Source organism: Narcine bancroftii, chromosome 6 (genome assembly GCF_036971445.1).
Source record: "Narcine bancroftii isolate sNarBan1 chromosome 6, sNarBan1.hap1, whole genome shotgun sequence".
Taxonomy (NCBI): Eukaryota; Metazoa; Chordata; class Chondrichthyes; order Torpediniformes; family Narcinidae; genus Narcine; species Narcine bancroftii.
In genome coordinates, this window is record NC_091474.1 from 178,407,556 (window position 1) to 178,432,154 (window position 24,599).

Genomic DNA, 24,599 nt, shown 5'->3' on the forward strand with positions numbered 1-24,599 from the left:
TCTGTTACGCTGCCATGACAAAGCCCCCTGCATCCTTCTTCACACACACTTTGCGAATCTGATTTCAGCAAAGACGTGGGCGACAGTCTCCACTCCACCACTATGTGTGGAGTCTCCACTCCACCACTATGTGTGTAGAGGGTGATGTTCCAGTTGAACAAGAAGGATCTTACTGGGTGACCTCCTCTTGCCACCAGCCAGGTCAAGTCCTTGTGTTTGTTTGTGAGCCCTGGCAATGAAGCATTTCAGCAGATGACCTGAATAGTCTGCTCAGGGAACCATCCCACCAGATCCATGGAGTCCTCATCTCTTAGTTTCTGCAGGACATTATGTGGTGACTGTGGCCTGATGCCCTTGTGGTGGAAGGTGTTGTCCTGGAAAAACTTTTCCCTGAAGGAGAGGTAGTGTGGCAAAATCCAGCTAACTAGGATATTGTATGGCAACAGGGCCAGGCCTACCCTTCGCAACACCAGGGACAGGTAGAACCTCAACATGTAGCAGCATTAGGTGCCCTTGTATTTTAGTTGCACACATTCCCTGATGCAGCCACTCATGAAGGTGGTCATCAGGATGAGAGCCGTGTTGGCTATGCCCTTACCCCCATTTTATGGAGACTTGTGCATTGCGCTCCTTTGGAACCTATCCATTTTGGACCACCAAATGATTCTGAAAACTGCTCTGGCAACTGCCAGGGCAAAGTTGCAGGGGATGGGCCACACCTGTGGCACACACAGAAGCACTGAGAGCACCTCGCACTTGATGAGCAAGTTCTTCTCTGTTATTGAAAGGGAGTGTTGAGCCCACAGTCCAAACTTTGGTGGACCTAGGTGATCTGCTCCGACCATTTCTTGTTGCATGCCTCAGTCACTCCAAACCAGCACCTTCAGGTAGTCAGGTCAGACTGTGAAGGGGATAGTAGCAGGTCAAGCCAGTTACCAAAGATCATTGCGTTGCTCTTTTTCTGGTTACCCTGGTGCCCACATATCCTGGTCAGTCTCCAAACCGATTTTGCATCCAAACAGAAGATGGCAACATCATGTATGTACAGTGATGCCTTGACCTAAGTGCCTCTGCTACCTGGCAATGTTACTCCTCTTATCCTCTTGTTCTTCCTGATGACTTCCACAAAGGTCTCAATGCAGCTCAGAAATAAGACTGGAGACAGTGGGCAACCTTGTCTAACTCCATCCTTGATGGAGAAGCTATGTTTTCCAAACATTGATTTGAACACACAATTGATATTTTTCCAAAAAAAATATTTGCAATAAATTATGCACAATACACTGGAAAAAAAACTGTTAAAAACTTTACATTCATAATTTCATTTTGGGTAAGTTATTTACAAAATTTGTTCAAAACTTTTATGTAGTGTCAGTCATCTCATGTCGAGTAAGTTATTGACATTGCAGGAAAAACTGTTCAAAAACATTTTACACGGAGTCAGTTACCTCATCAATGGGACCCAACAGTATCAGAAAGATGTTTTCGCTGTAAGAAGGAAACAGGAACAACAGTACATGCAATTTGGGCATGTGAGAAAGTGGAAAAGTTTTGGGAAGATCTAAACCAGGTATTAAATAAAATCACAAAAAGCAACATACCAAAAAATCCAGAGATCTTTCTTCTAAGTAATATAAGAAGTAAAGAACTTGGACTCGATTTGGATGGAGCACAAAAAATTTTTTATTAGGATAGCCTTAGCTGTAGCAAAAAAATGTATTATGTCAACCTGGAAATTAGAAGATAGCCTGAAAGAATACAGCAATGGTACATAGAAATGAATAAATGTATTCCATTGGAAAAAATAACATATATTTTAAGAAATAACATCACAGTATTCAAACAAATTTGGGAACCGTACATGGAACGCAATAGAGAAGTCCTACCGTGGACCTCGACCACCTAAAATGACAGAAGGAGAAAAAGAAGAAATGAACTGACCCTGTATGTAAAAGTAGAAGACACAAATTTCTTGTTTATTTTCACTGTGTGATAACATTGTTTACTGGATTTAATGTACCATATATGTTGAATGTTGAGTGAGTGGGGAGGGGGGATGAAGGAGGGAGGGAAGGGAGGGGGAAAAAAGTGGAGAAAATGACACTGTGTATATCCAAGAGGGAAATGTTTGTGTGTATTTTGGTCAGTATGGTTCATAGTGTGAAAAATAAAAAAAAATTAAAAATATATATATACATTTCATGTTTTACATTGTTGTTTTAATACTCACCTTGTTGTTTCTCCCTCCTCTCTGTTGGTTAGTTGAGAGGCTTTTCAGCCTCTCCATGCCCTATAATGGGAGGAATCTAAATTGCACCCCTTTTTTTTAATATAAGCATACAAACTTTATTCAAACTACAACATTACAAACACAAAACACACATAGAGATACAACTAAAACCAAAAACCATAAGAAGCAGTAATTATGACCACCTCTCTATTACACAGTTTTACACATCAAATTAAAACACAATTTTCATCATCAACCACACATACAATCCCCTGGGGGGGGGAAACCACCATTCCCTGAACTCAGCCACCGTGTGTTCCCGCTCCAACACCACACAGGCCTGAATGTAACCCTGAAAGACGGGCAGGCAGTCATCTCTCGTCACCCCCTCGATTGCCCGCCGCCTCAATCCATGAATGGCCAGTTTCGCCAACCCCAACAGCAACCCCACAAGGAGATCCACTGAATGCCTGGTCCCCTTCTGCACCAGGCCACTGTAGATCAGGAGAGTGGGGCTGAAGTGCAACCAGAATTTGAGGTTCAGCCCCTTGAAGAGGGGATTCCACAATCTCCACAGTGCCCTCACATTGGCTGCACCAAGCCTCAGCGTATCTCTCAGCATGTACTCCTGCAGCCTTGAATGTGCCAGTTGGCAGCACTCCGAGATCAACATCTCAGTATGCTGAAAGACCAATAGGTTTTGTGAGGACCAAAGAGCATGCTTCACTGAGATGATGGTCTTCCAACATTTCTGGATGTTGGAATCAGAGTGTGATTCCAGAAACAGTCTGTAAATCAGGGAGTCCTCCATCACACTGCCACTGAGGATGAAATGTGACAAAGCCCCCTGCATCCCTGTAGAGGTTTTAAACCATGTGTTTGTGATTTCTGGTTATTTTATGACTTTCCCTTTAAGAAAGATGGTTGTTTTGTAGTGTTACCATAGTTACTAGACATCATATGTTGTAATATTCATGCAGACCAGGAGTTCTCTTTTCCTTCTTGAAAGAACCATGGAGGAGGTTTGTTTCCATTCTGTTTCCACTCCTCTGTTTCTACCCCTCTGTTTCCACTCCTCTGTTTTCACCCCTCTTTTTCCACCTGTTTGTTTCCACACCGCTGTTTCCCTACCTCTGTTGCTCCACCCATATTTCTACCCCTCTGTTTCTAGTCCTCTGATTATACCCCTCTGTTTCCACTCCTCTTTAAGGTCAAAATAATTTTCTTTGAATTCATCTTAATTGTCTTAATTCATCTTAATCATCTTAATCATTTCTTATCTTAATTCATCATATAATCTTGTATCATTATTATTATACAGAATGCTTTAGTTATATCAATGGAAAATTAAAGCTATTTAAAGCTGCAATTATGAAGTTTGATTTATTTGCATTGATAGGATACAATTCGGAATATCGATGCTTACGTTTCCTTGAAGATGATGTTTTAAAATTTGGGAAATATTAGAAACTGGGAAATGTCATCTATAATCACTCTCCACACACTCTTTGTGAATCTATATATTTGGCAAAGATGTCTCCACTCTGCCACAACCATCCCGAAGACAATGTGCGCAGGTACTTATTTTCCACTTGTGCAGATCTGACCACCAGCCAGGTCAAATCCTGGTGCTTGTTAGTGACCCTTGATGATGATGCATTCCACCAGATGACCTGAGCAGTCTGCTCGGGGAAGCATCCCACCGGATCCATGGAGTCCTCATCTCTTAGTTTCTGCAAGACATTCCATGCTGACCACTGCCTGATGCCCTTGAGGTGGAAGGGGCTGTCATGGAAAAACTTTTCCCAAAAGGATAGGTAGTGCAGCAAGGTCCAGCTGACTGGGACATAGTAAGGCAATGGGGCCAGGCCTATCCTTTGCAACACCCAGGATGGGTAGAACCTCAGCACATAGCAGTACTTGGTGGGTTCCATGCACAGCCTGATGCAACTACACACAAAGCTGGTCATCAAGATGAGTGCCATGTTGGGTACACCCATGTCCCTATTTTCTGACAACTTTTTCATGGTGCTTCTTCAGACCCTACCCATTTTTGAACCCCAAATGAATCAAAAACTGCCCTGGTGACTGTCAGGGTGGAGGAGTGGGAAATGGACCACACCTGCACCATGTACAGCAGTATCAGGAACACCTCACACCTGATGACCAAATTCTTCCCTGTTATCAAGAAGGATCGCTGCACCGACAGTCTCAATTTTTGGTGGACCTTTGCAATCCTCTCCATTTAATTTCTTTTGCATGCCTTTGCCCCTCAAAGCCGGATCCACAGCATCTTTAGGTAGTCAGATCTGACTAGGAAGGGGATGGTGGACCCGTTGAGCCAGTTGCTGAAGAGCATTGCCTCTCCCTTTTTTTTGTTAACCTTGGCACCTGATGCTGACTCAAATTGGCCCCATATGCTGCTCAGTCTCCAGACCAATTATGTATCTGAACAGATGACAGCAACATCATCCATATCCAGTGAGGCCTTATCCTGAGCACCTCTGCTGCCTGACAACATCACTCCTCCTATGCCCTCGTCCTCCCTGATATATTTTGCAAAGGACTCTGTGCAGCACGCAAATAAGACTGGAGACAGAGGGTAGCCTTGCCTAACTCCAGACTTGACGGGGAAGATGTGTGTTCCCCACCCGTTAATATGGACTGAGCTATAAATGTCTGTATAGAACAGTTTAATCTAATTTTGAATTCTCTCCCCAAAGCCCATTTTGGAGTGTACATCCATCATGTAGATGAGCAAAATCCAGTCAAAAGCCTTCTCCTGGTCTAAGCTGATCAGGCAGGCATCTATCCCCCTGTCCTGCATGTAGGCGATGATGTCCCTGAGCAGCGCAAGGTTGTCAGAGATCTTCTTGCCCAGAAACATGCCGGTCTATTCTGGGTAGATCACCCGTCCTGGAACAGACTTGACTCATTTGACGATGGTCTTGAACAGGATTTTGTAGTTCACATTTAGCAAAAAAACAGGTCTCCAATTCCTGATATCCTCCTCCTACCCCTTCTTTTTGTAGATGAGGGTGATGACATCCTTCTTGGAGTCTAACATGCTTTGTGCCAGGAGCATAGTGTTATATACTTCCAGAAGGTCCATCCCAACCAGTCCCACAGAACCATATACAACTTAGCCAGTAGGCCATTACTTGATGCAAATGAATGGATGGAGTCTGCGAGCTCCTCCAGGGTAATTGGCTGGTCAAAACAATCCCTCAAGCTTTCATCCAAGTCCTACGTGACAGAGGACAGAAAGTTTTGGGAGGTCACTCTCCTGTAGCCTTAGTGTCATATAGACTGGCATAAAAGGATCTGCCAATTCTCTGAATGCCCATCTCTGAGGATGAGACTGAGCTGTCCTCTTCCCTTAAACTGTGGATCATAGAACTCCCTCTGAAGTTTTTGGAAGAAGAAACCTGAGCACATCTCATCCTGTGAACTCTGGATCTGAAGATGGAGGACTCTGAGGTGAATAGCAAGGCTTGTTGGCTCTTTCTTCTCGGAGTTCCTTCATCACATCCATCCTTCTCAACTGCAGAAGGAGGAGTTGCTGCAGGTCAGTCTGGAGTTGGTTCAGTTCCCTCTGTCTCTGTCTTGCCCTATGAACACCTTTGGAGATAAAGAACCTCTCGATCTTCTCCTTGGTTGTTTTCAACCACGTCCCTGGGGAGTCAAATAAGCATTTCATGGTTCTCCAACTGGCATACTCCTTCTTTAGCTCCTCTACATTCTCTACTGCAGATTCAAGTTCAGTTTTCACAGCCCCCTTCTGATCCTCCTGTAAAGTCCTCAAGCATTTGACATGAAGATAAGTCTATCCAGGACCAGCTTGAACCATCCCATCTTGACTAGGTGGGCTGTAGCTGAAGGCATCATGCAGCTGTGCATCCTTTACCATCTCCATCAGGAGACTGGAGTAGCTGTCTAGTCTGCCGTCAGCATTGCCGGATTGTCCTGCCACAAATAAATTCACCGGCCAGAATGATCGGTCTGGACGTGACCAGCAACAGTGGGAGCTATGGGAAGATGGCCAGCTTTTCACTCTGCATATACATTTAACACTGAGTATGTTTAGAGTACCAAACTTAATATCCATTTTGGTTCACAAAAGTTCACAGTCATTAATCTTTTTAATCCACTCAACATCCATCAACTTAAGCCCACATGCCCATGGCTTGGGTGAACTTCAGTATCAATTGTGGGCTCAGGAACAAGGTGTGATCCTCCTCTGGGAGCGGAATCTCCTCAGGCAAAGCTGGTGGTGTCACTCAGGGAAGATCCGGCTGAGCTCCTGCTCCTCAGTCTCTTGGTTTGTTATTCTCCCAAAGCTGGGGGGCCATGGCATCTGAGCTGCTCCCACTCTCCTGGGGCCAGGGGCTGCCAGCCTCAGCCTTGCTCATGACCTCCCAGAGCTGTGGGTTGCTGGGTGTCATATTTCCCACTGTCAGGCTTAGTTGTAATCCAGATTCTTCCTTTCTTTCCTCTACATCCTCGCGCTTTCTCTGTCTGTGCCCTGTGCTTGTACCGGCTTCCTCCTCAGATGCTGAGAGGTTGCTGGCTTCAGCTGGGCCTTTACCCTTTCCTTCCTTCACTTGTGGTTTCATTTACAGGTTTCTCTTTTGAAGTTTCTTGCTGATTTTACCCCCACTGCCTGCCATTCCCCCTCCACGGCTCCCTCCTTCATCACCTTTGTCCCCTCAGGAGAGGCCTCCAGACGTTGCTTGGGTTTGAGGGTTAGATATACCTGGGATCCTCTCTTCCCCTGCTCTCAGTCTCTGGCATAGTCTGATACTCTGTGAGTCATGGTCACAATTGCAGTGAGGGAGTGTTCACCTCATGGGTGTGGGGGGGGGGGGTGTTGTTGGCCATTTTTCCCCTTGCTGCTTGAGCGCAAGTGGCTACACATTTTGGGCAGGCCTTGTAGTGGTGTGGTGATATGACCACCAGCCTACTGCAGGGGGCAATCTTTGTACCTGCAGGAAGACCACCTAAGGGGCTGACTCCACCTGGCCAGCTGTCAATTAACCGACCTGAATAGACCACCTAAGGGGCTGAGTCCACCTGGCCGGCTGTCAATTAGCCGACCTGAATAGACTACCTAAGGGGCTGAGTCCACCTGGCCAGCTGTCAATCAGCCGATCTAAATATAAACCTGAGCCAGCCACTCCTGAGCCAGTCACATAGGGAGCCACCAAGGCATGAACTGGTGTTCAGACTTTTACTGGAATAAAGCCTCTTGTACAGTCTTTCGAGTTTTGTGCTTGCTTGCTGCTACCTCAGTGCACCACAAGAATTGGCCAGCTTCCCCACACAGGTTGTAGCACTTGCTCTCTCCACAGTCCTTGGTCTGGTGGCCCTCCTTCTTGCAGTTTTTACAGATAACTGCACTGCATCAGGCCGCTACATGCCCTATTCTGTTGCAATATCTACAAATTCTGGGCTGTCTAACATAGACCAGATACCCACGGTTCCCTCCAATCCCTTTCCTGTCCTCTCTCAGCTTTACCTTCACTTGCCATTTGCTAGTCCAGATCCTGAACACACCCTTGATGTCCACGCAGGTCCCCGTCCCCTCAACATAACACCCAAGGTATGTGAGCACGCCCACAGCTGGCACATGCAGGTTAAACATGTGCACTGTTATCACCAGTTCTTTCTGTGTCAGAAGGGTGAAGAAAAGAGTGGTTGCACTTTAAAGAGTGAGACCGGAGCCACAATCCCCTTCTCCTGAACCAACCTCTGCCATCCTGCTCTGGTCTTGAAAGTCACATTGAAGGGACTGTTGTTCATGACATCCTGGAGGCAGTAAATGTCCTTCACCTCAAATTTGAGGCCCTCCATCAGGACCTTGCACATGAAGAGGTCCTGGGAAAATGGCAACCCCTTGCTATGATCTTCAACGTCGTCCTGACAGTGTTCCAGATCCTGAGCCCTGCTGATGAAGGGTTTACAAGTAGCCATCTTCATAGAACTTGTGGAGGCATGCTTACAGCTGGAGAGGATGTTAGATTGGCCCTACAATCCACATGGATCCACCCTTGTGTCAGCAGGCTAGCTCGTACTAGACAATCTTATCCTTTTAGAAAAGTCCTCCTCCAGTCTGTTCTGATAAGAACAGGTGCAACATTTGATTTTAGCCAATTTATATGTGACATAAAAGGCTTCATCTTTGTACACATGGTGGAAGGGTCAGGTGAATAGCTGGGAACCAATAATCTGCTTTGTCACAGTAAGATTCATCAGAATTACATCACAATTATAAAAAATGTTGTTCTATATTATTTTTGTTTTCTGTAATGTGTGCATGCATTTTGTTAAAATTTTAAGAAATAGGAACTTGAACATATTTGGTCTTATTTATTTGATGTGTTATTTGTATAATGTGTTTCAAGATTAATTTAATCTAGTCACATTCTTGTCAAAAGATTTCACATGAGAGATGGAGAAAGAGGACAGTGTTGCTAGAGTGGGATCAATTGTATTTGAGGTCATGGTGGAAGATGGCAGCAAAGAGGATAAAGTCAACAAGGTCTTCATGGGTGCAGGAGGCAACAGAAAAGTAGCCATTGATGGAATGGAGAAAGAGTTGAGGGGCCTTGACTGACCTGCTGAGTTCTTCCAGCATTTCTATGTTTTTACCATTCTCTTCAAGAGCACATCATAATTTAAGTTTTCATGAATCCTTTTTATTTAGAAATTAGAAACGAAATGTAATAAAGCCATTGATGTACTTTCCAATGGTCACCACCTCCATAAATGTGTATGTTTTTCAAGCCCCCATGAACTTCTATTAGCTGCAAATCATTACAAAGTAAACTGTGTGATGGACGACTGTTCTGTCCTTGTGATTTATGGCAGCTTCTTTTGTTAGAGCAGACTTGTAAACTCTGTTGAGAAGTCAGAGATTTGAGGACTGAATTCCGTCTAGTGTATGTGATAAATCTGAATAACATTAAAAAAAATGTTCATGTTCATGTTTAATTGCTGTATACGTCATATATTATTTGTTTTTTGAACGAATAAATAAAGTTTTTTTTAAAAATCAGAATTCTAGCTACTAAACTTGAAATGCAAAACGGATGGTATAAATGAGGAAAAAAAAGAATGTGCAATAAAAATGAGCCTTGCCAGCATCTGTAAATAAATAAATTAAAACGTGTGCATACATGTGCATCTCTCATTTTTCTCTCTTTGGATACTTTTTTTGCTGTATCTGAAATCCAATGGATGTCATTTAAGTTGATGGTTAGATGGTTATTTTGCAGAGAGTAGTGATTTCAAGCAAGATCTGATATTTGCCAAACGAGCAATTCCAAAAGTACTGAGTCACTGACAAAAAGAAAATATTTGAAAGCAATCTTTTATAAAACCACTGGTGTTACAGAGCCAGCTGAGATCCAAGTAAAAAAGTTCCAAGTAAAATATCATTTTAGAAAGTTATCTTTCTGTACTCCCTTGCCGTGAAGTGCAAAAAGTTGAGTTCACAACGTGTCAGAATACTTCTCACTTGGTTATGCAATTTTTTACTGTCAAAAGAGAATCATTCTCTGTGGCAGTGGACCGAGATTTCCTTCAAACGCTGGTAAAGAGTCAAGATTGAGAAGACGATACGTGAGCAATTTTCAATGGGGAATTGGCTGATTACCAAAGCAGAAATTCTTGGAAAAAGAACATTTACTGCCACTTGTGTTAAGATGCATCATTATATATTCTTGCCCACATGCTGCACCGAGGTGGAAAAGTTTTCACACAAAGCAACTATACTGGCTCAATGTCGATTTTAAGCTATCGGACATTTAATTGCAAGAATTAAATGAAATGTCATTCCTTTAAAGACTGAATATTCTCGGTGGTGTTCCTCAGTTTCGTGCCTGAATGTAACTTAATACAGTCCGGAGTAGGTTTGAGAGTTAAGCAAGTGAGATGTTTAAATCAGTTAATTGAGCGCATTTAGACTGGCAGCCACACTTTGGATGGTTTCCAATGTACGGGCAGAATTTCAACAAAATGGATTTCAAAACGTGTTTGAAGCTACAAATTTCGATGTCATTTAAAAAAAAAAGTCCTTTATCTGATGTTGGAGCAAATTAAATAAAGCTAACGCTGCATCGTTTAAATAGACTCAGTTGGCAATTCACTTACAGGCATCATCGAATTAAAAGGGGGCCAAATAGAGGCTGAATAAAACGTTTAAATTCTCAAACTTACCTGATAAGTATCAGTGAAAAGCAGGATGAAAAGGAAAGGGGCCCGCATGGTGAGGGTTTGGAGCGTAAGTTGGCAGGAGGCGAGGACAAGCTGTGCATAAGGCGTGCCTCTGTCTTAAACCCACACGCATCTCCGTTAACCTTCACACTTCTCATTCCCAGCCCTTCTCCATGACCTTGCTACGGTATTTCCCATTCATAACAACTGTCCTGCCAAGAAGCACACTTTGGTCACAAACTTTCTCTAAATTTATGGACACAGTGTGTTTCACAAAAAAAAGCTCTATATTAATATTTGATAATTACCTTAATCAGAAATAATTATTTAAATTTATCCTGGACTTTCAATTTTTTTGTGGTAGATGATAATTGAAAAGAAGAGATAGTGAAGGGCACAACTTTTTAAAAAATGGTCTAAAAGATGAGCCCATGGAGGTGAAAAACAGAGAGTAGCAAGGTTATTTAGAGAGGGAATCCCAGAACCTGAAACTCTTACAGTTAGGTGAAAGGATGTCTTCCAATGGAGGGCCAAGGGAAATGTGCCAGAACTGGAGTGGCAGAGACTGGTGGAAGCAGGGTGGTGGTTTACTGATTGGGGGATCTGAAATCATGAAGGATGAGAATCTTTACATGCTGAGTTGGTGAACTGGAAGGTAATGCAAACTTGGTGTGGATGGGAATATGGGCAGTTGGTGGAATTGGGGATTCGAATTTAGAGGGAATGATCAGTGGTATTCTAGCTAGAGGCAACAATGTAGTATAGTCAAGGAATTAATATTGAACAAGTAGTCAGATATCAAAGACAGTGGAGAGGCTGAGAGTAAAGTGGAATGAGGCAGAACTGAACATTAAATCTCAATCATCTTGGTCTTGAAATATTAACTAATTTTCACCCAACAGATGCGACCTAACCTGCTCAACGTTTCTGGCATTTTCCTGTGTTTTTTTCTTAATTCAGAGCAGAATATGAACTATACAATATTATCTCATGGACAATCAATGATGTTATATCATACCTACTTTTTTAAAACTATAATCTTATGCTGATATGTTTTTATAAATATTGTAAATACCCTCAGTTTCATAGGGATCAAATTCTTGTGTACTTTAGCAATGGTTCATATGGCAAGGTAAATCAACATTAAAAGTACTTCAATAGTTGTGTTACATTCTAGAGTCATAAAGTATTACATGAATTCAAGTTTTTCTTTTCTTATGAAATGTAAGTGAAATAAAGATGAGGTTTTATATTTTATATGTTCCTATTCATGCTTCAGTGTTTACCCCATGAAATGTATCTTTTATGTATTGCCTGTGCAAAACTTTGAGGTTTAAATTTTCTTTGCTCATGGATATCTTCTTAATAAATTCAGAAAATCATAAATAAATATCTTGCTAGAAATAAGATTAAAACTAAAAGTAAGAATAATACTGGTGAATAAACTCCTGGATGTATTGAGAGATTGCTTTGAGCAGACTGTATGCTACATTTTCTTGTCCTCGTGTATTAATAGAATTATACTTCATTATACTTCCAATGAAGAAATGTGATAGTTTTACATTGTACCAAACGTCTAACTTAGGACATTTGTTCTCTATCTTTTCTGTCCAAAATGTTTAAAATAATAGGAAAGGAATGTTTGGAGGATGCCAAAATTCTTGCTCTACACTCTCAGTGAATTGAATTGTGTACATTTCCTGCATGTTGACAATTGGATCATTCACAATATACATATAGATTCTGTTCCTTTGTATGTATCAATCTCTTTACAAAGATTCACTCATCTTTCTGCTAGATTGTGCTATCGTCTAAAGGAATGCATGGTCAAATGTGACAGCATATGTAGGAAAATCTATAAACTTATTTACAAAAATTGCAAACAGAAGTAAAAATGAACAACAAAAAAATTCAAAAGGTTTTGCGCCTGAAAAAAATAATTGGGGATAATGACCGGCACCTACAATCTTAATACAAAGATGAGTTTAGATTTGCTGTATCACATATAATGTTGGAGAAACATTAAGTTAACTTTTACTGAATTTATCATGTTTAATCACATAATGATGCTGGCACATTGCGTTAGTTCAATTGACCTAAAAATATTATGCTGCTAATTTCCATTGGTACTCAGCAACTGATGCTCTAGTGTCAGTATCCAACAATCATCAGCCAGCATTGATGAATACCAGTTATCCTGATACTGCTTTTGCATGGTCACAATGTCCTTATGAAACCTTTCACCATGTTCGTCACTGACTGCACCAAGATCAGCAGGAAAGAAGTTCAAGTGCGGATGCAGAAAATGAATTTTCAATGGACATGTTGCACTTCATGGTTTTATCTGCTTGAAGTAGACATAAAATATGACAGAAAATCACAAACAAAAATAGCTATTGTAGCCGAGTACTACTCAAAAGAAGACACACACGCATACGTAGTGTAGTCAGGTTAAGTTTTGAGTTTTATTAGGGCTCAGGCACAAATTTTATACTTGCACTGTTCCCGCCGTGGCTCCCCCTAGGCTGACATCACAACATGCATAACAAAGTGGGTTTCATGTGCATGGGTACTTTCCTGCATAATAATGGTCTTCTTCCCTGCACGCTGCGCAACAAGGCCAGTACCATTTTGGGGTGGCTGGCCTTTAAACTCCCCTTGCCGTTCACCCACCGGTTCACTTGTTGGGGCCAGTGCCGCTGCACAGGCTGCTGGCCTTTGGTTGCGCTCGCCACCCAGAGTGCCGGCTCGATCACCGCAGCGACGGGCCGCCACATGAAACCCCCAGAGCCGGCGGTATTGTTTCTGCAGCCTTTGGTGGCCTGCCTCTTCGTCGTGGTGCTGGTGTCTCGACTGGGTGTGCCGGGTCCAGATGTGCTGGCTTCAGCCTATCTGCAGTGAAGACCTCTGTCTTACCTCTGACCTCCAGCTTGAACATGGCCCCATTGATGTGGATGACCCAGAATGGACCCTCATATGGCCTCTGAAGCGATGGATGATGTGGACCCCTGCGAAATTCAGTAAAAGTTAACTTAATGTTTCTCCAACATTCTATGTGATACAGCAAATCTAAATTCATCTTTGTATTATGATTGTAGGTGCCTGTCACAGTCCTGCAGGTTTTTGGGCATGTTGGTCCTTGTGTGTTTGTGCCTGGAAGGTGGAATTGGGGCCAGGTTGCTGACTCTTGCCCTTGGCCTGCTGAGGAACACTGCAGAGTCATCCTGCTATCTGCCTGGGGATGGTATGAATTCTTCTGGGACCACCAGTGGAGCTCCATAGAGGAGTTCAGCTGAAGAGGTGTTGAGGTCCTCCTTGGGTGCTGTGCAGATATCAAACCATGCCCATGGTAGCTCATCTACCCAGTTGGATCCTTGGAGTCTGGTCATGACCATGATTTTGAGATGTCTGTGGAAGCACTCCACCACCCATTGGACTGTGGGTGGGAAGCTGGCGAGGTTGGACCACAGACTGGAGGTGAATTGGGCCTCTCTGTCAGATGTGATGTGAGACAGTAACCCAAACTATGCCACCTAGGACAAGATGAGGACCTAATACACAAGGCTGTGGATGTGTCTGACAGTGGGACTGCTTCTGGCAACTTGGTGAAGCTGTTGATCATCATGAACAGATAGCGGAAACTCTGGGATACCGGCAAGGGTCCTACTATGTCCATGTGAATGTGGTCGAACATTCGTTCTGCAGGCACGAAGTGCTGAGGTGAAGTCTTGGTGTGCTGCTGTACCTTGGTTGTTTGGCAATGTATCTACACCTTCACCCACCCACTGATCTGTTTCACATCCATGCCATACGTATTTGTTGGCCATCAGCCAGACTCTGGTCCTGATGGATGGGTGACCTGCCGTCTCCAAGCTTCCAGGATGATTGGCCTGACCTGACTGGTGGCCAGGTCGCACGTGAGGGTGGTGTTACCTGTGCTGACTGGGATGTCCTGGAGCTGCAGTTCCAATATGTCAGACCTGTATTGGGGGATCTCCTCATCTTTCTGCTGCCCCTCTGCCAGTGCCATGAAGTCCACTCCCCTCGATAGCATGTGGATACTTTACCTGGACAGTGCATCATCCACCAAGCTGTCCTTGCTGGAGATGTGCCTTACATCTGTGGTGTACTCAAGATGGCGGGCCAACCATGGGCGAAAAGTTAGGGGCTTGTGGTCTGTGAAAGCCGTGAAGGACCTGCCCTCTAAGAAGTACCTGAAGTGGTGGATGGCTATGTACAATGCCAGTACCTCTCTGCTGAAAGTGCTGTACTTCAGTTGTGGAGGCCGCAGATGTTTGCTGAAGAAAGCCAACGGCCACGAACGTCCTTCTATCTGCTCCTCCAGAAATTCGCTGATCGCTGTTCCTGAGGCTTCGACCGTTGGTCACTGTTGGCCATTTCTGAATCTTTTTCTTGTAATTTCAAGTACATTGTCACATGCACCAAAAATACCATGCAGTGGTTGTTCTGTGAGCAGATCAGTAGACAGCACATGCATAGTACAACAACTAAGATACAATACTAAAGTACAGATTTACAGAAATAGAGCAGTTTGTTCAACATAAAAACAACATAATTTTACTATTTTGGAGTTCATTCTGATAATTGCAAGAAAGAAACTGTCCTTGAGTCAGGTGGTTTGTGATCTCACACTTGTGTATTTTCTTTCTGGCAAAGAGGCTGTGGCTGGGGTGGAATGAATCATTTAATATGTTGGCTGTTTTTCCAAGGCAGCAGGAGTTATGTGGAGGGAAGTGTTGTGTATGATAGACTGGGCCACATTCACAACTCTGTGCAGTTTCTTGCAGTTTTAGGTGGAACAGTTCCCCTACCACATATTAATGCACCCTGATACGATGCTTTCAATAATGCACTATTCAAAATTTTTAAGGGATATGAATGACATGCCAAATTTCCTCAGACTTTAGCTGAGGAAGTAGAGACACTGTTGCCATTATATCAATGTGGATGGACCAGGACAAGGCATTAGAGTGCCCCTAGGATCTTAAAGCTCTCTGCTCTCTCCACCTCAGCAACATTGATGTGGACAGGGGAGTGAGCTTTATTTACCACCCCTCCAACGGGAAGTCTATAACTTGCTCTTTGGTCTTGCTGATATTAAGGGAAAGGTTGTTGTTCTTGCACCATGTCACAAGGCCCTCTACCTCTCTTCTGTACTCTGTTTTGTCATTATTAGAGATCCTTCCAATAATGGTGATGTCATCCGCCAATGTTTCAATTGGAGTTGGAACTATGATGGTATTAGTGACTGTAGAGGGTGTATAATAGAGGATTGAGTGCATCGCCTTGTGGAACTCTGGTATTGAGGAGGCCATTTATCCTGCACCACTGTTTTGCTTCTCCCCTCTTCCCCAAATTCATTTGATAAATATGGAGGCCTTTTAATCCAGTTGAATCTAAAACTCTCCATTATGATACCATGACTGAAAATGACACTCCAAGGGTCAGTGAGATTGAAAATGGGAGGCAAAAATGTCCTTGTGGGTTTTCACTGCCCATAGAAGCAAATTGTGACCCAATTTTTGGCCCCATGTACTTTACAGGACCACATGTTCAAAGGATATTTTAAAAAGCACACAACTGGAATTCCCATAAGAATCTTGTTGATCAACAACTGTAACTTTGCTGAAAGATCTTCAGAACAGTTGCTTGCATTACGATTTTATGCTAAAGAGACTGAGGAATCTTCCAGTTAAAACATTTAGCAAACATATGGCGAAAGAGTTTAAAAATTCTCCATTTGTGCTTCCGGTTGGGAAGCGTGCATGCTGAGATCACATGCTACAACATTACTACCAATGAAAATTACATGCAGTGTTTGCAGACATTTTCATAATTTGGTCTTAGAATGTGGGTTCTCTAGCCAGAACCAAAAAAGTGGTCAAATAAAATAAAATTACATGCAGAGTTTGCAGACATTTTCATAATTTGGTCTTAGAATGTGGGTTCTCCAGCCAGAACCAAAAAGGTGGTCAAATAAAATAAAATTACATGCAGAGTTTGCAGACATTTTCATAATTTGGTCTTAGAATGTGGGTTCTCCAGCCAGAACCAAAAAGGTGGTCAAATAAAATAAAATAATGTGCAGTCTGTGCTGGAATTTCAAATATGTCCGATTGGAAGGCATGTTTCCTTCCTGGATGGCGAGGGTGGAAAATAACTCCTTTAAATGTAAACTATTGCTGTAAAAATGACTATACATAGAAAAGAAATATCAGAGGTCAACATATTTGGGCATTTAAGACAGTAGAATATGTTAACCATATAACTATTTACAGTACAGAAACAGGCCATATCGGCCCTTCTAGTCCGCACTGATCTACGTGAAACTCCACTAGTTCCACGTACTCACTCCCTTGCCCGTAACCCTCCAACCCCCTCATGTCCACGTACTCATCTAACCTCCTCTTAAATAACAGAATTGACCCTGCCGTAACTTCCTCTTCCGGAAGATCATTCCACTCAGCCATTACTCTCTGAATGAAGAAGCATCCTAAAGTTTTGCCTCCTAACCCTTAACTTATGACCCTTTGTTCCAATCTCCCCTACCCTCAGGGGAAAGAACCTATTCACATCTACTCTATCTATTCCCTTCATAATTTTAAATACCTCTATCAAATCTCCTCTCAACCTTCTACGCTCCAATGAATAAAGTCCCAGTCTACGCAATCTTTCTCCGTATTATACAAAACTTATGTTTTGCAAATATAGATTGCATTTAGGCCTTAACTTGTTTAGTCAAGGCATTTTAAGGATTTCTTGTGGATTCCATAAACAGGCAAATTCTGTCCTCTCCTATTAAGATTACACGTTGGAAGTGGATGTGGAAGATATTATCAGTAACTTTATTGATTGCAGAAAGATTGGTGGAGTTGTTGACCAAGAGGCAGAGAGAAAGAAATGTGGTATACATCAATGTTTTATATTATTCTGAATTTGGCATCTTCGCAATGATGACACTGAATCATTTCAAATATCCAATGGCAAGGTGTGCACTAATGGGTAACCAGAATCCAACCTTGATTGCAAGGTAATGTGGCGTCCAAATAAATTTCAACAAGGAGATCATGTGAAACTCCACAATCCATGACGTCCCAGACAGGGAGGCCACCTATTCCTCTACTATCCACCACTCGGAAGTTCGCATCACTTGGCAATCATTATAAACACAATGAATAACTGGTCACTAAACTGTAAAATCTAAGTAACATGTTATAAACTATAAAAAATGTGTCTAAAACAATGCAAAACAAGTAGATAGATGTATATTTTATTTAAAATTTTGAGCCACATTACATTCAAATATTTTCAAATATAATAATTCATATATAAAATATGATGCGGTATATATCCAATCACTCCTCCCCACTCCCTCCCATCCACTCCAATACTCTTCCATCCAATCCTTCGCTCTCCCTACTACCCCCAACCCGAAACATAGAAGAAAAAAAGAAGATACACCCATCAGTAACATAATTAAATGCCACGGAATAGGGTAATACCTCCACAACGGGCCATAAAAAGTTCAAAACTTTAAACACATATAATCCAAATAAGGGCTCCACATTTTCCGATAAAAAAGATAATTATATGTTATCTTTTTCAATGGAATACATGATCTCAATTCCATATGCCAATGTCGCAAACTTAAATCAATCTAATTTTTCCATGTAATCGCAAGACATTTTCTCGCTAAAGCCAAGGCTAATCTCAAATATGCAATAGATATTCACAAAGAAAAATGGTTACTTAAATAAAAGTTGTTTTTAATTACCTTTAAACATGAATATAGGATCATACTTTAACTTATCACTATTAACATACTTTATGTTACAAGATCAAACCAGCAACCACAAAGAAGGCATATCACACAGGGGTAAAGATGAATAATTACTTTATTTACAAAAATTTCCCTTCAAACTTTAATTCAAAATCCCCCCCCCCCCCTTTTATAACAATGCCCACTGGTTACTATGCAAATTTCTATAACAGTGTAAAACTAATAAATTCCCCAGCCTAAATATAACATATGGAATTAAATTCTAAGTTATATTTCCAACCAACCCACAGAAAAACTTAGACACAAAACACACAAGACTCATAAAACTTCGATCTCAACCGAAGCAAAGATCATAAAAAAAATTCAGTTTGTTTGGTAAACTGAAGCAAAAGATCTTTGAGAGAGAGAGAGCACAAAATTCAAAGTTGTCTTTGTGTGTTGCTTGCAGAGAGAAAAACAATCGCTTGGTCCGGATCCTTCTGGCTGTCTTCGGAATGTTCCTCCCTTTTTGAAATCCCAACATTCTAAACTGTCTTCCAGACAATGACTCATGCTTTGTGCCTCCTTCCACTCCACAGCACCACCCAGTGGTGGTTTATCATCCAAGTCCAGAAATTTTTAGATAATTTTCTGCACATGCTCAGTCCATCTCCAACTCTCTCAGCAGTCCACCTTCACCTTGGCTCTCTAAGGCAAACTGTCACTTTTCAACACAAAACCACACAACACAAAGACCAATACACAACACAGAACTCTGTAACATTAACCTAACTTAACTCACTTTTAATTCTAAGCGCATGTGTATGTAATATGTGCGTAAGTTTAGAAAAGTTCTTTGATTTGCTGTCCAATCTCACTTCTCACTCCTCCAAGTTCACTGGTTGCAGGCAATTCCTGTACTATGCACAGAATTTAACATTATGAAGTTCACTAGGCTTTGTTGCTTGAAGGGTAAATGGTTACTGCTCAGGAAGGTTCTTGTCAGTTTTCAGATAGAGATTTGTTGTTCCAGGACATAAGATGATCCCCTCCGATCAGCCACTTCAGTGTCTTGCTGAAGAAACCTATCAGGTTTTTCCAGATGATAACCTTTTTCTTTCAGGTCACCACAGAGTTCCTTTGTTTCCCTTATTTCAAGTGAAACATTAGGCAGCCAATTCTCTCCTCTTGTATGGACAACAAGGGCTTTGAACAGGCTTCAAAATGGACCTTGACCTTGTCAGCTTGTCCTGTTCCAGTCCCATCTGCAGCTACTGAACTGAATTTTCTCTCTCTCTCTCTCAGAGAAAAACTGTTTTACTCTCTCTGCTTGCAAAACCACATGACCCTCTTAGAACAGCAAGCAGCACTCAGACAAAACTGTGGCTCTGATGAGTTCTTTCATCTGTTGCTTTTCAAAACAACAATCCATTAATGAATTCCCTTGGGCACTCCTCAAAGCATCTGCAAAGGTATTTGGATTCAGACTGTCTGGCTTGAGCAGAACTCCAGTATTTTAAATGAGATCTGTTTTGAAGTGTTTGTATGTGACCTAGACTAAAACCCCTGCCACACTTTATCTTCTCAAATCATATCTTAATATAATATAAAATACAACATATTCTGTCACACTATTCTGAATTATTTCCCCACTTTAATCTAGACTTATGCAAATCTATATTAGGCATTTTATTCTGTAATAATGAATATATTTCTAATAGAATATTTTTCTTCCTACCTTCTATAAATAGAATTTCAAATTTTGACTACCTTGGTAACTTTAAAGCATCTCCAAAATTATCCAATCATCAAGCTCTAACTTGATAATAACAAAAAAGAGTACTTTGTGGTATTTCATATTTTTCTTTCATTCTTTGAAAGGTAATAAAATAATCAGCTTCATAGCAATCTTGTACAGTTTAATTCCTTTCATCCCATATTTTCAAAAGTTGATTATTAAGAGTAAAAGGAAAAAGTTTATTCTAATACAAGGATTTTCTCATGTGTACCTATTTCCTCATTTATCATTACTACATAATTCAATTAAATGTCTCAAAATAATTGAATTATAAATCAATAGTAATTTAGAATTTCATTTATAAATAAATTGCTCCATCTTCTTCCCACCAAATTTAGTTAACTCAATATTAGCCTATACGAATTAATTTTCTAAATCAAACACATTCTATTACAAGGCACATTATCAAACTCAATGACAATGCCTCACCAGCTCCCTCCCCCCACCACCCAACCATACAAGGTTGTGTTCCTAATGGAGCAAAGTACTGTAAGAACTGGTCCCCAGTGTGAGAAGGGAGGGAAGAGAAAGAAAGAAAAATTGTTGGTTCACTGACTCGCAGGCCTGGTTTCTCTGCCTTAGTTGGCATATATGTGCATGTTTACCATCAATGTCTGTGAGTAGGCAGTGCAAGATCATCCATAGAGTGCCAAAGCTCTCTTTTGGCTATTGCATCCACCACCTTGGCTTTATATTTTGGCACAGAGCCCAGATGCCCATTGCTGTTCTATCCATGGTGAAGCAGGAGACTGGCCGGCAGGCTTGCATCCAGTGTGCACCCATATGGTTGTGGGAGCCCCCCATTTTTCTGGGCTGGTGTCTGACACCAAGATCCTATTCCTGCTCTCATTCCTATTAAATGGGTATCACATATGCCTATGAGGTTCTCTGTAACCATAACCAGGGGAAGTCTGGACTGTAAATTAGTAGGTTTTCAATTAAGGTTCCTGAAGCACCCACCCCATGAGGAATGGGATGACTGGGGAAACACTGTCATTGCCAAATGGTTACAAATGTATATACAAACAGTTGCTGATCTGCAACTGTTAAGAACTAACAACCCTTTCAATTATTTTTGGGACTAAAGGGACTTTGATAGCACTAACACAGGAACAGCAATGGAAAATTCATCAGACAATGGTAAATTCAAAATAATAGTTTTTTTATTAAACTATTAACAACATTACATTTTTACTTATCTCTAAACTTACTTAACTGTAAACATAACCCCACTATGCTCAAATGTAAGTGTGTGTGTGTGTGTGTGTGTGTGTGTGTGTAACTAAAGTCCCCCTCTGAAAAGTCAATCTTTAAAACTTTAGCATCATTTTAGTTTTCTCAGTTCAGAAATAATTATAAAGCACTTTTAAACATAATATCTAGAGGCTCTTTTTACTAACAATATGGTTATTTTCTTCCACAATTAATTCACAAACCCAAACAAGGGTTAAAAGAACGTGGTTATCTTCTTCCATGAGGAAATCACAAACCAGACAAGGGTTAAATGAAGTAGTTACACAAAAATATACTCAGTAGAAATCTGTAAAATTTCTGTCTCTGTAGAGACAGCAAAATGGTCTTCCTTATTTCAAAAGCTACAGATTCTGTGTTCCCCTTTTCCCAGGAGTAACAGACAACAGCAGCACTAATTCTGGTTACTGTAACTCAACCTTGTCACAAGGTTTCAACACCTGTGTTACAGGGGTTTTGACTTCCGTATTCTCCACACTGAATTGTTCCAAAACTGATCTCAAAATTCTAAATTTGGTAATATATTTCTCCAAATCATATGACCGTTACATCAATGAAGTGAGTCCCAATTCTTGGAAAACACATGACCATCAATTTTATTTCCACCAAAATTCTGTTCCTTTATCAAAACCATTCCATATTCATTCCATGACCTCATCTGTGTTCAAAAGGCTTAAGTGGCTTTGATTAAAAATGGATGGCTTCCTCAGCAGTTCTTGAACAATTAAGACCCATTTGAAATCCATTAGCTCTGTCTGTCCCAGATACGTCGACTCCAAGAATGAACACTCTTCTCAGAAAACAATGGTTGTCTATAATTGTGCTGTGTCCTATGTGTAACCCTGTACCAACCCACAGCTAACTTACTAAGAATACAGATACAATATTTTAATTCCATAATTTACTAAGTCATTTTTATAAAAGAAACAGTTTCACATTAAATTAAATGTTAATACAAACCCATTACACAACATTGTAATTTTTAAAATGAAGAAAAATTGATAATAGTTAACTAAGATGAAAGATTTTAGTGAAATGTATATACCACAGCTCAGGGTTTACTTAAAAGGGTCCATTACAAAGGCTATAATTAAAAGGTCCATGAAAAAGGTTGTAAACATTGTCAAGTTTGAATTTCCTGTGAGGGTGTGTCCATGGCAATAGCTATTGCCATCTGCTATAAGTTTTCTGCATAGTTCATGACAACAGCTCCTGCAGCTAAAACAAGCTGGTGATGATGGCTGGAAATCTAAAAAAAATCGGTGGGGAGAATTGCTGCAGTCTGTGGTGTTGAAGTGGACTTTGTCCTGCATGGTGATCTTCCATCATGTTAAGTTACCTTTGCCCTGCAAGATGGGTGGGTGGGAATTTTCTTCACTCCCCCTTGGAGAGTTAGTTAATGTGGAAACATGATAATGACATTTCTCCTGGGGACAGAACCCACTGAGTGCTTCCCAGACCTTGAGCAAAACCACCTCCCACTTTCTGGGCGGACCTTGTGGCTGATGTACCCATATCCTACCAGACTTCTCAGGGTCCTAAAAGTCAACCTCATCTATCTTTTGCTGTGCTGATGTGGCTAAATATCTAGAAAGTGCCCCCCACCCCACTGTGTAGTGGGGTATGAATTAAGATGGTCCACCTCTTCTTGCAGCTCGCTGTTTGAACCCTTGAGCATGTTGTTGGGTGTCACCATGCACAGCTCTTTGCATTAGTCCTGACACTTGTGGGTGGCAGGGAATATGCAACAGCCATGAGATACCAGATTCTGTCACTCAGTTTTGTACCTTAGACCCTGTAAAGTGTGAGCTTTCATCAGCCTGTACCTCTCATGGTGTTCCATAAATGGAGGAGAGGTATTTCATTCCCCAAATGGTTTATCTTGGTCAGCCCACTCACAGTTCATCACCACCAGGGCACCAGAGTAGGTGTCCAGCATTGTCAGTATGAATGCCTTTTTTTCTTTTGGCTTGGGAGAGGACCAGTGTAGTCTACTTGCCAGACTTGGTCTGCTCTCATGCCATGCTGTGTCTTTATCAGCCAACCCCATGGTTTAACCTGCTGGCATGAGAGGCAATTGTCTATCACTGTCCAACCTGATCTTGCGTTAATGTTACCCCAAGCCCTCTGCCCACCATAACGTTCCGTCAGACCCAAGGTGACTGCTCTTCCTGTGGGCCCATGTTTCCAGAGCACTGGAATCTACATCATTGGAGCAGATGAAGGCTGTGCACATTTGTGATGCATGGTCCATGGCAGCATTGTGAATGGCCTCTACTGTGGCCCTGTTGGTTTTTGCATCCACGTGGTGGACCATGGGTTACTTCTGCCCACCCTTTTCCCAGATGTACCTCCAGTGCTGCTGACTCCACACTGGTAATTGTGGATCTCCCACCCCATGTTGTGCAATAAGGCATCCAAACTGCCATCCTGTTCACCACTGTCCATGAGCCCATATAGACAAGGAGCAGACCTGTCATTGATTTTATTGCGAAGTGCTACCTTTGTGAGCTTGCTGGATTCCCACCACGCTTTGCTGAGTTAGCGACTTATTGCTGTCTGGGTGTAGCGCCACTGCTCAACATAACAGCTTCCCATTTTTACATCAACTGGACCCATCTGTGAGCCACATTTGCTGCTGCTCCTCTTTGGTGAGGGAGTTGAATGGCTGACCTCATAATATGGGGGAGGGATTAACTTCTGAATAAGTTTCAGACAGGGAGATCACGTGACCCTCCACAATCCACAATGTTCCAGTCAGGGAGGCCACGTGTTCCTCCACGATCCACATATAACAATATATTTTAGTCATACCTTGATGAAGGGCTCAAGCCCAAAACATTAGTTATGGATCTTTATTCTTGCTATATAAAGTCTGTTCTGTGGCCTGCAGAGTTTCTCCAGCATTGTGTTTTTACTGCATACCATTCTGGTTGCCAAGGCATCAAGAGGATGTGGCCTGGAATGGAGCAGTTCAGTCATGCAGAGAGAATAGAGAGGCCACATCTGTTCTCCCTGGAATAGAGGAGGTTAAGAGGGGGACATGGTTAATAAATACCTCACATTTCTTTTCTTTTTGCAGCACTGTTAATACTCTAGTTGAAAAAGTGGCTGAGGCAGGATTTTTATTGCATGCATTCAGTGAATGTATTTTAGAATATTATGCAGCATCTGTTTGCAATTTGCCTCTGAACAACATGGCTCAGAGTGCAATGAATATCAAGGACACATCAGGTTTCAGATTTATTGTCAGAGTAGATACGTGATATCACATACAACCCTGAGATTCCTTTTTTCCTGCAGGCGCAGCAGAATTACCACTA

The 24,599-nt window shown here is 41.7% G+C and overlaps 1 protein-coding gene across 1 annotated transcript in view; it reads left to right on the top strand.

Moving 5' to 3' along the window:
- Positions 1-14,499: 14,499 nt before the first annotated feature.
- rfx6 (regulatory factor X, 6) overlaps positions 14,500-24,599 on the top strand; it is a 113,936-nt gene continuing 103,836 nt past the window's right edge. The window contains exon 1 of the mRNA XM_069888108.1: positions 14,500-14,826. Coding sequence (XP_069744209.1) covers positions 14,500-14,826 — 327 coding nt within the window. The remainder of the gene's footprint in view (positions 14,827-24,599) is intronic.